The sequence below is a fragment of the Borostomias antarcticus genome (assembly GCF_949987555.1).
Source record: "Borostomias antarcticus genome assembly, chromosome: 27".
In the NCBI taxonomy this organism is placed as follows: domain Eukaryota; kingdom Metazoa; phylum Chordata; class Actinopteri; order Stomiiformes; family Stomiidae; genus Borostomias; species Borostomias antarcticus.
The window spans coordinates 3505391-3519503 of NC_140260.1; the positions used below are offsets into that span (position 1 = coordinate 3505391).

Genomic DNA, 14113 nt, shown 5'->3' on the forward strand with positions numbered 1-14113 from the left:
CCGTCAGCTTCAGAATAGACTTCAAGATTCTTCTACTGGTTTATAAATCACTCCACAACCGTGCTCCAAAATATATGTCTGACATGCTTGTTAGATAAACACCAGCAAGATCCCTGCTGTATGGGTTATGTTCATGTTGTTATATTGAATGTGAGCTTCTATGCTGCTGTATCGGTTATGTTCATGTTATATTGAATGTGAGCTTCTATGCTGCTGTATGGGTTATGTTCATGTTGTTATATTGAATGTGAGCTTCTATGCTGCTGTATGGGTTATGTTCATGTTGTTATATTGAATGTGAGCTTCTATGCTGCTGTATGGGTTATGTTCATGTTGTTATATTGAATGTGAGCTTCTATGCTGCTGTATGGGTTATGTTCATGTTGTTATATTGAATGTGAGCTTCTATGCTGCTGTATGGGTTATGTTCATGTTGTTATATTGAATGTGAGCTTCTATGCTGCTGTATGGGTTATGTTCATCAGAATGTATTCATTCTCATCATGATCTGTGTTTCAGGTGACCATCTCATGTGACACACAGGAGTCGATACGTTCAGTTACAACCACTGCTACTTCAGCAGGTTGACATTGTGGAGGTGGAGGACGTGAGCCTGTCTTCTGTGGTGTTCTGAGAGGTCCAACACCTGGGTGTCCCAAGTCAGTGATAGCTTCAGATTAGTCAAAGCATACTAGAGAGAAGTTATGTCCTCAGTTTGAACCGTGCTGATGTTGTTGATTTAGTTCACACTAAAGAGTACATTTCGATGCCACTTACCAGTATTTGAGCAGTTTGTGGATTACTGTGCAATCTGTATGAGTGTGTGTATGTGCTTGTCTTTGGTGCATTGAGGCGAACCCAAATGGGCCCCCTAAATATATGCGGCCCCCCCAAAAACCAAAATGAACAGGTGTCACTGCCTCTAAACTTCAGCCCCTGACGCTTTTCCCTCAGCCCCTAATGATTTGGGATCCTAGCAGCGCCCCTGTTTTGTACCTAATCCACATTTGTATTTAGTCTTGATTGTGTCTTTGTTTCTTCAATAAAGGACCCACCCACCACCTACAGTCTGTATATGTCTGTATGTAAGCTTTGAGATGATAGTCCCTATTTTGTCAACTCTACTGTATGTACTGTAGTCCAAAGATAATTTCTCAAGTTGAATGTTGATGCTCAAAACATCCCTCTTCAAGGACTGAGATGTACAATTACTTAGACATTTAAATCCCATCATTTAACATGTGAATATGCTCAGGGATACAGACCTCAGTTTCTCCAGTTTGCAGTGTGGACTCCCCAGTCCAGCAGAGAGCAGCTTCACTCCTGAATCCTGCAGGTCATTGTTACTCAGGTCTAACTCTCTCAGGTGGGAGGAGTTTGAGCTGAGAGCTGAGGCCAGCACTTCACATGAGGCTTCGTTGAGGTCACATCCAGAGAGTCTGAAATTACAAAGTAAACATGTATGACTTTTTGTTCCTTAATGACATGCTAATCTTAATGATATGATTTGTATAATATACACATTAATATACACATGTCATATGTAGCCTAAGGCTTAATAAAGGGTACCCAGCTTTCAATAACTCGTAGGCTACCTCATGTCTGGCCAGTGACCTACAACATTCCTAGCCTTCAAACCAATAAGCCAACCTCAAGAGGAGAAGCTTCTCAAACGTTTAATTTGATAGCTTACAGTATACAGCATGTTATATTTTGATATGGGGGAAATGAACACATACAGCTCAAATTACAGGTTTTAATCTCAATGTTGATGTACAGGCCTAGAAGATGATAGAACAGTCAGCTCTCAGCCCGCTGCATGCTGTAGGCTACATGGACCAATACAGAATATAGTCACTACTGATCACTTTTCAATCATGTGTAGGAGCCTACATGAAATGAATAGTGAAATGAAAGTCCTATGTTGCAAAAAAGGCATTTTTAACTTGTGGCCATCCACAATGATATGAATCGATAACTGACGCAGCTTCTAGGTGATGTGTCCGTTGGTAGCATACGATTTAGAGAAATCAGGAGTAGGCTAGTTTGGGCTAGTTTGCTGCACCACGACAGAGGTGACTGCATTTGCACCTTTTCCAGAATAATAACGAGGAATGAGGGTAGGAAAAATACCTGTTTCCATGGCATTTGTGCTTTCAGAATAACTGATTCAGGTTCACACCTTATGGGCCTCTATACATAGATTACACTTGACCAGTATTGAGTCCTTGATCTTGAGGAGGGAGAAATAGTGTCGGTGTTTCCATGGCAGAGAGCTCCCGTTGTCAGAGCCATAGACAGAGCTGCCAGCCGTGTAGGTGAGGGATTGTTGATGCATTGCGCACGGGTACTTTCTAACGTGTTACTCCTCACTGGATGTATGTATGGTGCAATGTGAGGAGGTGGAAACATGCCAAGCGCTGAGGTAGCAGTTTTTAAAAGTTATAGTGGGGTCAGCTCCAGCTGGTTCTGACCAGTTAAAGACCGACAATCTTTTTTAGAAGATCAGAGAATAGATGGGAGTAAGAATGCCTCACTGACTAAAACTCATTACACATAACATATAGGGGAGACACACAGAGCTCAGTAAAGAGCATTCGTGCAGAGCGAGGTGCACGCGTGATCACACGCAACAACAGAGCTGCAGAGCACGGGAGAACATGAGAGCACTGAGAAACTACCACACAGCTCTCCCAGAGCACGGGAGAACACGAGAGCACTGAGAAACTACCACACAGCTCTCCCAGAGCACGGGAGAACACGAGAGCACTGAGAAACTACCACACAGCTCTCCCAGAGCACGGGAGAACACGAGAGCACTGAGAAACTACCACACAGCTCTCCCAGAGCACGGGAGAACACGAGAGCACTGAGAAACTACCACACAGCTCTCCCAGAGCACGGGAGAACACGAGAGCACTGAGAAACTACCACACAGCTCTCCCAGAGCACGGGAGAACACGAGAGCACTGAGAAACTACCACACAGCTCTCCCAGAGCACGGGAGAACACGAGAGCATTGAGAAACTACCACACAGCTCTCCCAGAGCACGGGAGAACACGAGAGCACTGAGAAACTACCACACAGCTCTCCCAGAGCACGGGAGAACACGAGAGCACTGAGAAACTACCACACAGCTCTCCCAGAGCACGGGAGAACACGAGAGCACTGAGAAACTACCACACAGCTCTCCCAGAGCACGGGAGAACACGAGAGCACTGAGAAACTACCACACAGCTCTCCCAGAGCACGGGAGAACACGAGAGCACTGAGAAACTACCACACAGCTCTCCCAGAGCACGGGAGAACACGAGAGCACTGAGAAACTACCACACAGCTCTCCCAGAGCACGGGAGAACACGAGAGCACTGAGAAACTACCACACAGCTCTCCCAGAGCACGGGAGAACACGAGAGCACTGAGAAACTACCACACAGCTCTCCCAGAGCACGGGAGAACACGAGAGCACTGAGAAACTACCACACAGCTCTCCCAGAGCACGGGAGAACACAAGAGCACTGAGAAACTACCACACAGCTCTCCCAGAGCATTCTGACTAAAAGCGTAACTTCACTCTTCACTTCAGCCTTCTTACAAACACTGCTACACTAGTGGTGAAAAGGAGGAATGTCAGCTATATTGTCTTCCTCTCTCAGACTGAATTATAAACAGACTGACTCATTCTGGAGCTAGGAGAGAGAGTGCTGCTGCATCTTATATGTTTTAGTCATGAGCAGGTTTTTAATTCCTCTAATGAATACTCAGCATCCATAGAAATGTATGTAAGGCCTTTCCTGATTGGCTGGACACTATGGACCTGAGTCAGCTTGGAGGGTGCTAAGGCTCTTTGGACAGGACATGGACAGTGCCTGAGCCTCTGATGTTGGAACTCACAAAACGCGGCGGCACCGTGGTGTCAGCACAGTGGCGGGATCCACCAACGTGTTTTCATGCAGTGTTGCACACTAACCACCAAGAGGCATCGTTGATCAAGAAGCAACTAGTGGCAGCAGAGCGTGTGACAATACTGTTGAGAGACTGGTAACTTTAGACTGGAATGTAGCCTATTCAGCGAAACTATAACTAGCCTATATATAAACTATAATTACATTACATTTGAGATTCACAATGTATGTACATGTATAACAATTGAGAAAGCATCCTATGGTGATGTGAACTTGTGATTCTATTGTAGAATGCAGAAGAGAGAGTGATTGGTTGAATGATGAATTGAATGAATGAGCTGAGGGAGGCCTAGTGTGTCCATACGAAAGAGACTACAAGCCACCATGCTGATGTGAGATACGGGATTTTGACACAAATGTGAATTTATCTGTTTACCGAAAGACGAACGATGTCAAGTGGGGAGCAAAAAAAGAGCGAGCCAACAGATTCACTAGGCCAGTGGTTATTGGAACAAAACTTCTTTTTTGAATGGGGTTATTCTATAGGCTATTAATTCTACATTAATCTCATAGCAGTGAGCACTGACATGACTGTTTAAATCAACAGCCTAACACTTCTATTAGCCCATCATTGTTGTCAATAGCGTAGCCTAATGGTCCTGTTCCTGTCTCCATGCCCCCACGCTAGTTTGGACCCACTATTCAAATCTCCCTCAAAACCTGTTAAAACAACCTGATGATAGGACAAACAGTACTGTTGATGGGGCCTAATCAACTCCAATGGGCAGTCTGCATTTGAATTGAGTTTATCCCCCAAACAGGGAGGAAGGAACCACATTTATATATATAAACCGTAATTCATCAAGAAAGTATCAACAAATAACATATAACCACACACTGAGATTTCACTCCTAGTTTACAATGAATGATGAAGTGAATGATCTGAGGTAAGCCTGTATGCTAAAGGCAAGAGACTCTACAAGCCACCATGCTGATGTGGGATACTGTATTTTGACACAAATGAGCTAGTGTGAATGTATTTGTTAATCAATAGGCTAGGCCTAAAAGACAGCCGCAAAGCACTTAAATGTCAATTTGACTCAATCGCTATTAGCCTATATAACAAGTATACTCACTATCATTGTGATTATGAACACTTGGATTAACAATGGCCTATTATCATCGGGGGACCTCATTTCAATGTTGCCAAGCATACAAAGACATTAAATATACAATGAATAAATACTGTATCACTATAATGCGGTAGTCTATGCTATGAATTTGATGAGAGCTGCTCTTAGCGGGACTGGCTCAGAAGAAATGCATTTAGCCTACAGCTTGACCGACATTTACTGGGTGGCTGACCATAGTAGACAGTCAAATAACGTATTAAACAAGCTTAGACTAACGTTTAAAGAAGTAGGCTACCCTACGAAAAGAAGGTATTACAGTATGTTATTTTATTGCCATGCAGGCATGGGTTCTATAACAATTCAACTAAATGTAGGCTACTTTGTTCCTATAGGAACGGGAAATCAGCAATACTTGAAAATGGAATACAAATGCACTTGTTTAAATTAATTCCAATATACCTGGCTGAGTTCATGGTTTACAACCATTCGTCTCCTACCTGTACCTAGATAAATAAATAATAAGGTGAACAGTAGCCTAGTAATAATAGGCTACTGTATAATATAGTTATCCCAGCAGCGCAGATAGAGATTAGGTCAAGGTCAAGGTCAACTTTATTTATAAAGCACGTTTAAAATCAACCGAAGTTGCACCAAAGTGCTGTACAATATATAAAATAAACTAAAACAAAAAACAGAATAAAGTGCACATAATCACAGAACAATAAAAGGACAGGACACAAAACAGGACAGGGGATGTAGGCTATCAGGCCTCAAAAGCCAGTGAAAACAAGTGCGTTTTAAGCTGAGACTTAAAGAGCCCTAGGTTCTGTGCGTGTCTAATGTGTGGAGGGAGGCTGTTCCAGAGCTTTGGGCCAGCCACCGCAAAAGCTCGGTCACCCTTGGTCTTAAGTCTCGATCTAGGGACTATTAAAAGAGTCTCGGAGGAGGACCTCAGGGTTCTAGATGTCGCCCGAACTTGAATCAGTTCAGCCAGATAGTGGGGGGCCAAACCATGTAGAGCCTTAAAAATAAACATTAAGATTTTAAAATCAATCCTGAAGCGAACAGGAAGCCAGTGGAGGGAGGCCAGCACCGGTGTGATGTGGTCCCGCTTCTTGGTTCCAGTCAGGAGGCGTGCAGCAGCATTCTGGACCAATTGCAGGCGCCACAGTGACCGCTGGTCAAGGCCCACATACAAGGCATTACAGTAGTCCAATCTTGAAGAAATAAAAGCATGGATGACTGTCTCCAGGTCCTTAAGAGAGAGGTACGGTTTCAGTTTGGATAAGAGCCTCAGCTGGAAAAAAGAGCCTTTAACCACAGAGCCAATTTGTCGCTCAAAATTAAAACCAGTATCAAAAGTGACACCAAGACTTTTAATAAAAGAGCGATTCTTGGCAGCGAGGGGCCCTAGGTTGCTAACATGGCTGTCTTTATGACCAAACAAAATAACCTCGGTCTTCCCATCATTCAGACTAAGGAAGTTTAAGTCCATCCAGGTCTTGATGTCATTTAGCGCAGATGTTACAGGCTTAAAGGAATCCTTACAGTTCAATTTCAGGGGGAGGTACAGTTGGACATCGTCAGCATAACAGTGGAAAGACACATTGTGTTTCCGTAGAATGGAACCCAGGGGCAGCATATATAAAGAAAATAATAAAGGGCCTAAGATGGATCCTTGGGGGACACCGCAGGTGAGGGGGGCCACACTAGAGGAGAACTCACCCAGCTGGACAGAGAAGCTCCTATCAGTCAGGTAAGACTGTAGGAACATGAGAGCAGCACCTTTAATGCCAGCACACTGTTCAAGGCGGGTAAGAAGGGTCTTGTGGTCCACAGTGTCAAAGGCCGCGGTCAGATCTAGTGTAACCAGGATAGCAGCACACCCAGAGTCGACAGTAAGAATAATATCATTAAAAATCCTTAAGAGAGCCGTTTCAGTGCTATGAGCAATTCTAAAACCAGACTGGAACTTCTCATACACATCATTCATCGCTAAAAAAGAGTGCAACTGAATGGAAACAATCTTTTCCAGTACTTTGGACAAAAAAGGCAGTTTAGAGATGGGCCTAAAATTAGAGAGAACATTTGGGTCAAGACTAGGCTTTTTGATTAGTGGCTGCACTATAGCATGTTTAAAGGAGGCTGGAAAGACTCCAAAACTAAAACATGCATGGACCAGAGTAAGAATAAAAGAGCCCACTGAATCAAACGCATCTTTAAAAAGGCGAGAGGGAACACTGTCGGAGGGGCAGTTTGTAGGCCGCAGCTCGTGGACAACGTCAGACAGTGATGTCAGGGATATGAGTTTAAACTCATTGAGACTAGCTGGGCACGAGGATGAGGCAGAGGGATCAGGGGCAGCAATGGGGGGCGCGGACCGAAGAGACACGATTTTCTCAACAAAGTAATTAAGAAAATCATTACAGAGAGCAGATGACGGTACAACTGGGGCAGTATCCCGAGGGTTGACGAGAGAGTCCAGAGTGTCAAAGAGAACCTTGGGTCTCCCAATGTTATTGGAGACAAGGTTGGAAATGTACCCGGTTTTTGCAGCCTTCACAGCTCTCTGAAACTCCATTACACAGTCCTGCAGAATCCCGAACGAGACATGTAGCTTGTCCTTTTTCCACTTTCTCTCAGCACGCCTACAAGAGCGTCTGAGCCATGGATGTATTAATATAACTGGATACAGCCACTCCATTCACTGGCCGCTATCAACAATGAAGCCCTATTGAACCGCGCCATCTTGGCAAATTTGTAGTCATTTGACTATTTCCGGTGACTTTTGACTTGCGCGGTTGTGCTTTTCTGGCCTTCCGGTGACTTTTGACTTGCGCAGTTGAGCTTCTCTGGCCGACGCGCGTCCACGAAAAAGTTCACATTTATCTGAAATGTAGACGCGCGTTCCCGGCTCTCTCGGCTCTCCCCGCTTTGATTTAGCAATGAAAACCGGCTTGCATATTAACCTGTTTTTGTCAAATATATCAATTGGAGAAATTATTTTTTCATCCAGGCATCTTAGTTTTAACAGGTTAAATATAACTGAACATGTTTCGTTTGCTAGTAGATGGTATTCATTCCGTTCGCGATAACGTTATTGCAGCCAGGCTAAATTCCTCCAGGGAGCCAGTGACCGGCGAGTTGAAGAGCTTCACTCCCCGCCAGCAGGAGCATTGGCCGCGGCTACCGCATCTCGGATAACCCGCTGAGTTCCTGGCTGCTATTTCACATTCGCCCTTGATCGATCCCAATACCGATCCATGGTAACAATGAATCAATCTTTCAGATCAGATCGGCAGTGCTGCATGCATGTTACAACATCATTGTTACCTTTATTAACATAACCATAGCCTACATTTATCTCTCTAACGTTAGGCTATCCATCTTACACCAGTCGGCCATTCGATAGCTGGAAGCGGTCAACGCCAACGTTGACTGAAAACACCCAAACTCAGTGTATCGTTTCATCTTCATGCTACACATCAACTCCTTTCCATTGTATGTGAATAAATTCCTGTTATTCTAAAAATATCCCATTTCTGTCCATTCCTGGAAAAGGCTAATAATTGCTGTCAAATGATCACTCCAGTTTATCAACGTATCCCACTACCATTTCAACTATGCACAGGAGATTGTCTTATATATATATGTGTGTGTATGGAGCAATTGTTTTTAATGTCCGACTTTTGTCTGTGCTGTTCAGTAAATGTGCATCTGTCCTAATTTTTTGTAGCCTATCTACTACACAACCTAGTTCAAATTTATGAATCTTCCGCGGCGTGATCATTTCCAAACCAAATTGCGGGGGGGGGGGGGGGGGCATTAAAAGCATTACAAATTAGACATTAAAAGCATTAAAACGAAATGTGAAACAGCATGACAACATACATATTCCTTGATTATTTGTATGCTGTGTTGTCCCGTCTGAGTTTGTCCTGTTCGTGATTGGTCTCGTGTTCCCACTCGATAGGCTTGCACCTTGACGTTGGTGAGTGGGCTTTAAACCAAGACGGGCTGTATGTGTATGTGTGTATGTATGTGGTTTGTGTGTCATATTCTATTATTGAAATGTAATAACAGAAACAGTGTGCCTCCTCTTATCCTCACAGCTCAAGCCATTTTTAGGAGACCAGTTCACACCTCAACCAGACCTGCTGCTGTTTAGGACCTGCTTTAAGCCCTTTTTTGTGGTGTCCGTTTTCTGTGTTCTGTGTCAAGTAAGCCAACCCACCTTCAATGCAGTGTAGCCTCCACATTTGAATGGTTACAGCAGTCTTGTCGTCTACAAGCAACAGTCTCTGGCTTTGCATGGCAATTTATGTAGTATCATCCGAGTTCTACAAATGCTGTACTTTTTTGTACTGTAAGTAACCCCTCAATTATTCCATTTTACTGGGGAGCAGTGACCATAGCCTACTTGCCAACCCTCCTGACTTCCGCAGGAGATTCATAAATTTGAACTAGGTTGTGTAGTAGATAGATAGGCTACAATAAATTAGGACAGATGCACATTTACTGAACAGCACAGACAAAAGTCGGACATTAAAAACAATTGCTCCATACACACATATATATATATATATATATATATATATATATATATATATATATATATAATGTTTCACATTTCGTTTTAATGCTTTTAATGTCTAATTTGTAATGCTTTTAATGCCCCCCCCCCCCCCCCCGCAATTTGGTTTGGAAATGCTCCCTATTTCTGAGGTCCCAAGGTTGGTGAGTATGGCAAGCTATAAGCTATTAATACAAGCATACCGCTCAAAAAGGGCTTAATACATACAACAAACTGATCAGGCTAATCATTTTTTAATGAAAACGACCACAAGACAACCTCCTGTGCATAGTTGAAATGGTAGTGGGATACGGTGATAAACTGGAGTGATCATTTGACAGCAATTATTAGCCTTTTCCAGGAATGGACAGAAATGGGATATTTTTAGAATAACAGGAATTTATTCACATACAATGTAAAGGAGTTGATGTGTAGCATGAAGATGAAACGATACACTGAGTTTGGGTGTTTTCAGTCAACGTTGGCATTCACCGCTTCCATTTATCGAATGGCCGACTGGTGTAAGATCGATAGCCTAACGTTAGAGAGATAAATGTAGGCTATGGTTATGTTAATAAAGGTAACAATGATGTTGTAACATGCATGCAGCACTTCCGATCTGATCTGAACGATTGATTCATTGTTACCATGGATCGGTATTGGGATTGATCAAGGGCGAGTGTGAAATAGCAGCCAGGAACTCAGCGGGTTATCCGAGATGCGGTAGCCGCGGCCAAAGCTCCTGCTGGCGGGGAGTGAAGCTCTTCAACTTGCCTGTCACTGGCTCCCTGGAGGAATTTAGCCTGGCTGCAATAACGTTATCGCGAACGGAATGAATACCATCTACTAGCAAACAAAACATGTTCAATTATATTTAACCTGTTAAAACTAAGATGCCAGGATCAAAAAATAATTTCTCCAATTGATATATTTGACAAAAACAGGTTAATATGCAAGCCGGTTTTCATTGCTAAATCAAAGCGGGGAGAGCCGAGAGAGCCGGGAACGCGCGTCTACATTTCAGATAAATGTGAACTTTTTCGTGGACGCGCGTCGGCCAGAGAAACTCAACTGCGCAAGTCAAAAGTCACCGGAAATAGCCAAGTGACTACAAATCTAGCCAAGATGGCGCGGTTCAATAGGCCTTCACTTTAGATTTCGAATCCTGGGGGCTTGGTCTGAGCCAAGCCCCCAGGATTCGAAATCTAAAGTGAAGGCCTATTGAACCGCGCCATCTTGGCTAGATTTGTAGTCACTTGGCTATTTCCGGTGACTTTTGACTTGCGCAGTTGAGCTTCTCTGGCCGACGCGCGTCCACGAAAAAGTTCACATTTATCTGAAATGTAGACGCACGTTCCCGGCTCTCTCGGCTGTCCCCGCTTTGATTTAGCAATGAAAACCGGCTTGCATATTAACCTGTTTTTGTCAAATATATCAATTGGAGAAATTATTTTTTGATCCTGGCATCTTAGTTTTAACAGGTTAAATATAATTGAACATGTTTTGTTTGCTAGTAGATGGTATTCATTCCGTTCGCGATAACGTTATTGCAGCCAGGCTAAATTCCTCCAGGGAGCCAGTGACCGGCGAGTTGAAGAGCTTCACTCCCCGCCAGCAGGAGCTTTGGCCGCGGCTACCGCATCTCGGAAAACCCGCTGAGTTCCTGGCTGCTATTTCACACTCGCCCTTGATCAATCCCAATACCGATCCATGGTAACAATGAATCAATCGTTCAGATCAGATCGGCAGTGCTGCATGCATGTTACAACATCATTGTTACCTTTATTAACATAACCATAGCCTACATTTATCTCTCTAACGTTAGGCTATCCATCTTACACCAGTCGGCCATTCGATAGCTGGAAGCGGTGAACGCCAACGTTGACTGAAAACACCCAAACTCAGTGTATCGTTTCATCTTCATGCTACACATCAACTCCTTTACATTGTATGTGAATAAATTCCTGTTATTCTAAAAATATCCCATTTCTGTCCATTCCTGGAAAAGGCTAATAATTGCTGTCAAATGATCACTCCAGTTTATCACCGTATCCCACTACCATTTCAACTATGCACAGGAGGTTGTCTTGTGGTCATTTTCATTAAAAAATGATTAGCCTGATCAGTTTGTTGTATGTATTAAGCCCTTTTTGAGCGGTATGCTTGTATTAATAGCTTATAGCTTGCCATACTCACCAACCTTGGGACCTCAGAAATAGGGAGCATTTCCAAACCAAATTGCGGGGGGGGGGCATTAAAAGCATTACAAATTAGACATTAAAAGCATTAAAACGAAATGTGAAACATTATATATATATATATCTATGTGTGTATGGAGCAATTGTTTTTAATGTCCGACTTCTGTCTGTGCTGTTCAGTAAATGTGCATCTGTCCTAATTTATTGTAGCCTATCTACTACACAACCTAGTTCAAATTTATGAATCTCCCGCGGAAGTCAGGAGGGTTGGCAAGTAGGCTATGGTCACTGCTCCCCAGTAAAATTGAATAATTGAGGGGTTACTTACAATACAAAAAAGTACAGCATTTGTAGAACTCGGATGATACTACATAAATTGCCATGCAAAGCCAGAGACTGTTGCTTGTAGACGACAAGACTGCTGTAACCATTAAAGTTTGGAGTAGGCTGCATAAGCTTACACTTAACAATGCACACACACAAAACGCTCAAAAAGGGCTTAATACATACAACAAACTGATCAGGCTAATCATTTTTTAATGAAAATGACCACAAGACAACCTCCTGTGCATAGCTGAAATGGTAGTGGGATACGGTGATAAACTGGAGTGATCTTTTGACAGCAATTATTAGCCTTTTCCAAGAATGGACAGAAATGGGATATTTTTAGAATAACAGGAATTTATTCACATACAATGTAAAGGAGTTGATGTGTAGCATGAAGATGAAACGATACACTGAGTTTGGGTGTTTTCAGTCAACGTTGGCGTTGACCGCTTCCAGCTATCGAATGGCCGACTGGTGTAAGATGGATAGCCTAACGTTAGAGAGATAAATGTAGGCTATGGTTATGTTAATAAAGGTAACAATGATGTTGTAACATGCATGCAGCACTGCCGATCTGATCTGAACGATTGATTCATTATTACCATGGATCGGTATTGGGATTGATCAAGGGCGAGTGTGAAATAGCAGCCACGAACTCAGCGGGTTTTCCGAAATGCGGTAGCCGCGGCCAGAGCTCCTGCTGGCGGGGAGTGAAGCTCTTCAACTCGCCGGTCACTGGCTCCCTGGAGGAATTTAGCCTGGCTGCAATAACGTTATCGCGAACGGAATGAATACCATCTACTAGCAAACAAAACATGTTCAATTATATTTAACCTGTTAAAACTAAGATGCCAGGATCAAAAAATAATTTCTCCAATTGATATATTTGACAAAAACAGGTTAATATGCAAGCCGGTTTTCATTGCTAAATCAAAGCGGGGACAGCCGAGAGAGCCGGGAACGCGCGTCTACATTTCAGATAAATGTGAACTTTTTCGTGGACGCGCGTCGGCCAGAGAAGCTCAACTGCGCAAGTCAAAAGTCACCGGAAGGCCAGAAAAGCACAACTGCGCAAGTCAAAAGTCACCGGAAATAGTCAAATGACTACAAATTTGCCAAGATGGCGCGGTTCAATAGGGCTTCATTGTTGATAGCGGCCAGTGAATGGAGTGGCTGTATCCAGTTTAATTAATACATCCATGGTCTGAGCGCACGGATAGTCAGTAATCCACGGTTCTATTTCGTGGAGCGGAGCCCCACAGGGCTAGCTCCTATTGGCTAGCGAAACCCAGCTAGCTACATTGACTGAAGAAAAAAACATACACGCACCTGTGTCCAACCAGGTCCGGTGCACCACTGTATAAGCGGGCTACGCCCGCACATCTGCTCCTTCGAAATTTTCAGCTCGCATTGCTACTGGAGAAGATAAGAAGATGTCTACTCAGCGGACCCAAGCGGAGCTGGCGGCGTCCTCAGATGACCCCCTGCCGGCGCCGATTGATCCGCCGGATCGTTTCTGTGTCTGCGGCTCCCGCTACAGCGACGTGGGACACCACCTCTGCTTCCGCTGTCTGGGGCCGCAGCACGCCAGAGCGGGTCTGGCTCCGTCCCCCGCCTGCGAGATCTGCGCCCTCCTGGACCCCATGGAGAGGATGCTCCGGGCGCATTTCTTCGCTCCGCCGCCGCTGGAGACTGAAGGTCTGGTCCAGCTGGTCGGCGAGGACATCGGCGCGCCCCCGCAACAACCGGCGGCCCCGATTACCTCCCTCGCGCCTACGGATGATGAGGATGAGCTCTCCGAGGCAGACGAGGTTCTCTCTGCGTCGGAAGCCACTACGGCTAGTGGCGCCTCCTTCCCGGGGCGGGGTTCCTTCGATCGCGACCTGCCCCGGCTGCTGGAGAGAGCCGCGCATCACCTCGGTATCTCCGTCCCGGAGGTTGCTGCGACTACGGGGCTCCCACTGTGGAGCTCCGTC

At 44.4% G+C, this 14113-nt stretch overlaps 1 protein-coding gene across 2 annotated transcripts in view; it reads right to left on the bottom strand.

Annotated features, from left to right (window-relative positions):
- LOC311326393 (NACHT, LRR and PYD domains-containing protein 3-like) overlaps window positions 1–14113 on the bottom strand; it is a 138723-nt gene that overhangs the window by 101612 nt on the left and 22998 nt on the right. For both annotated transcript variants that reach the window (XM_084459284.1, XM_084459285.1), the window contains exon 5: window positions 1266–1439. In XM_084459284.1, the coding sequence (XP_084315410.1) occupies window positions 1266–1439 (174 nt within the window). The remainder of the gene's footprint in view (window positions 1–1265; window positions 1440–14113) is intronic.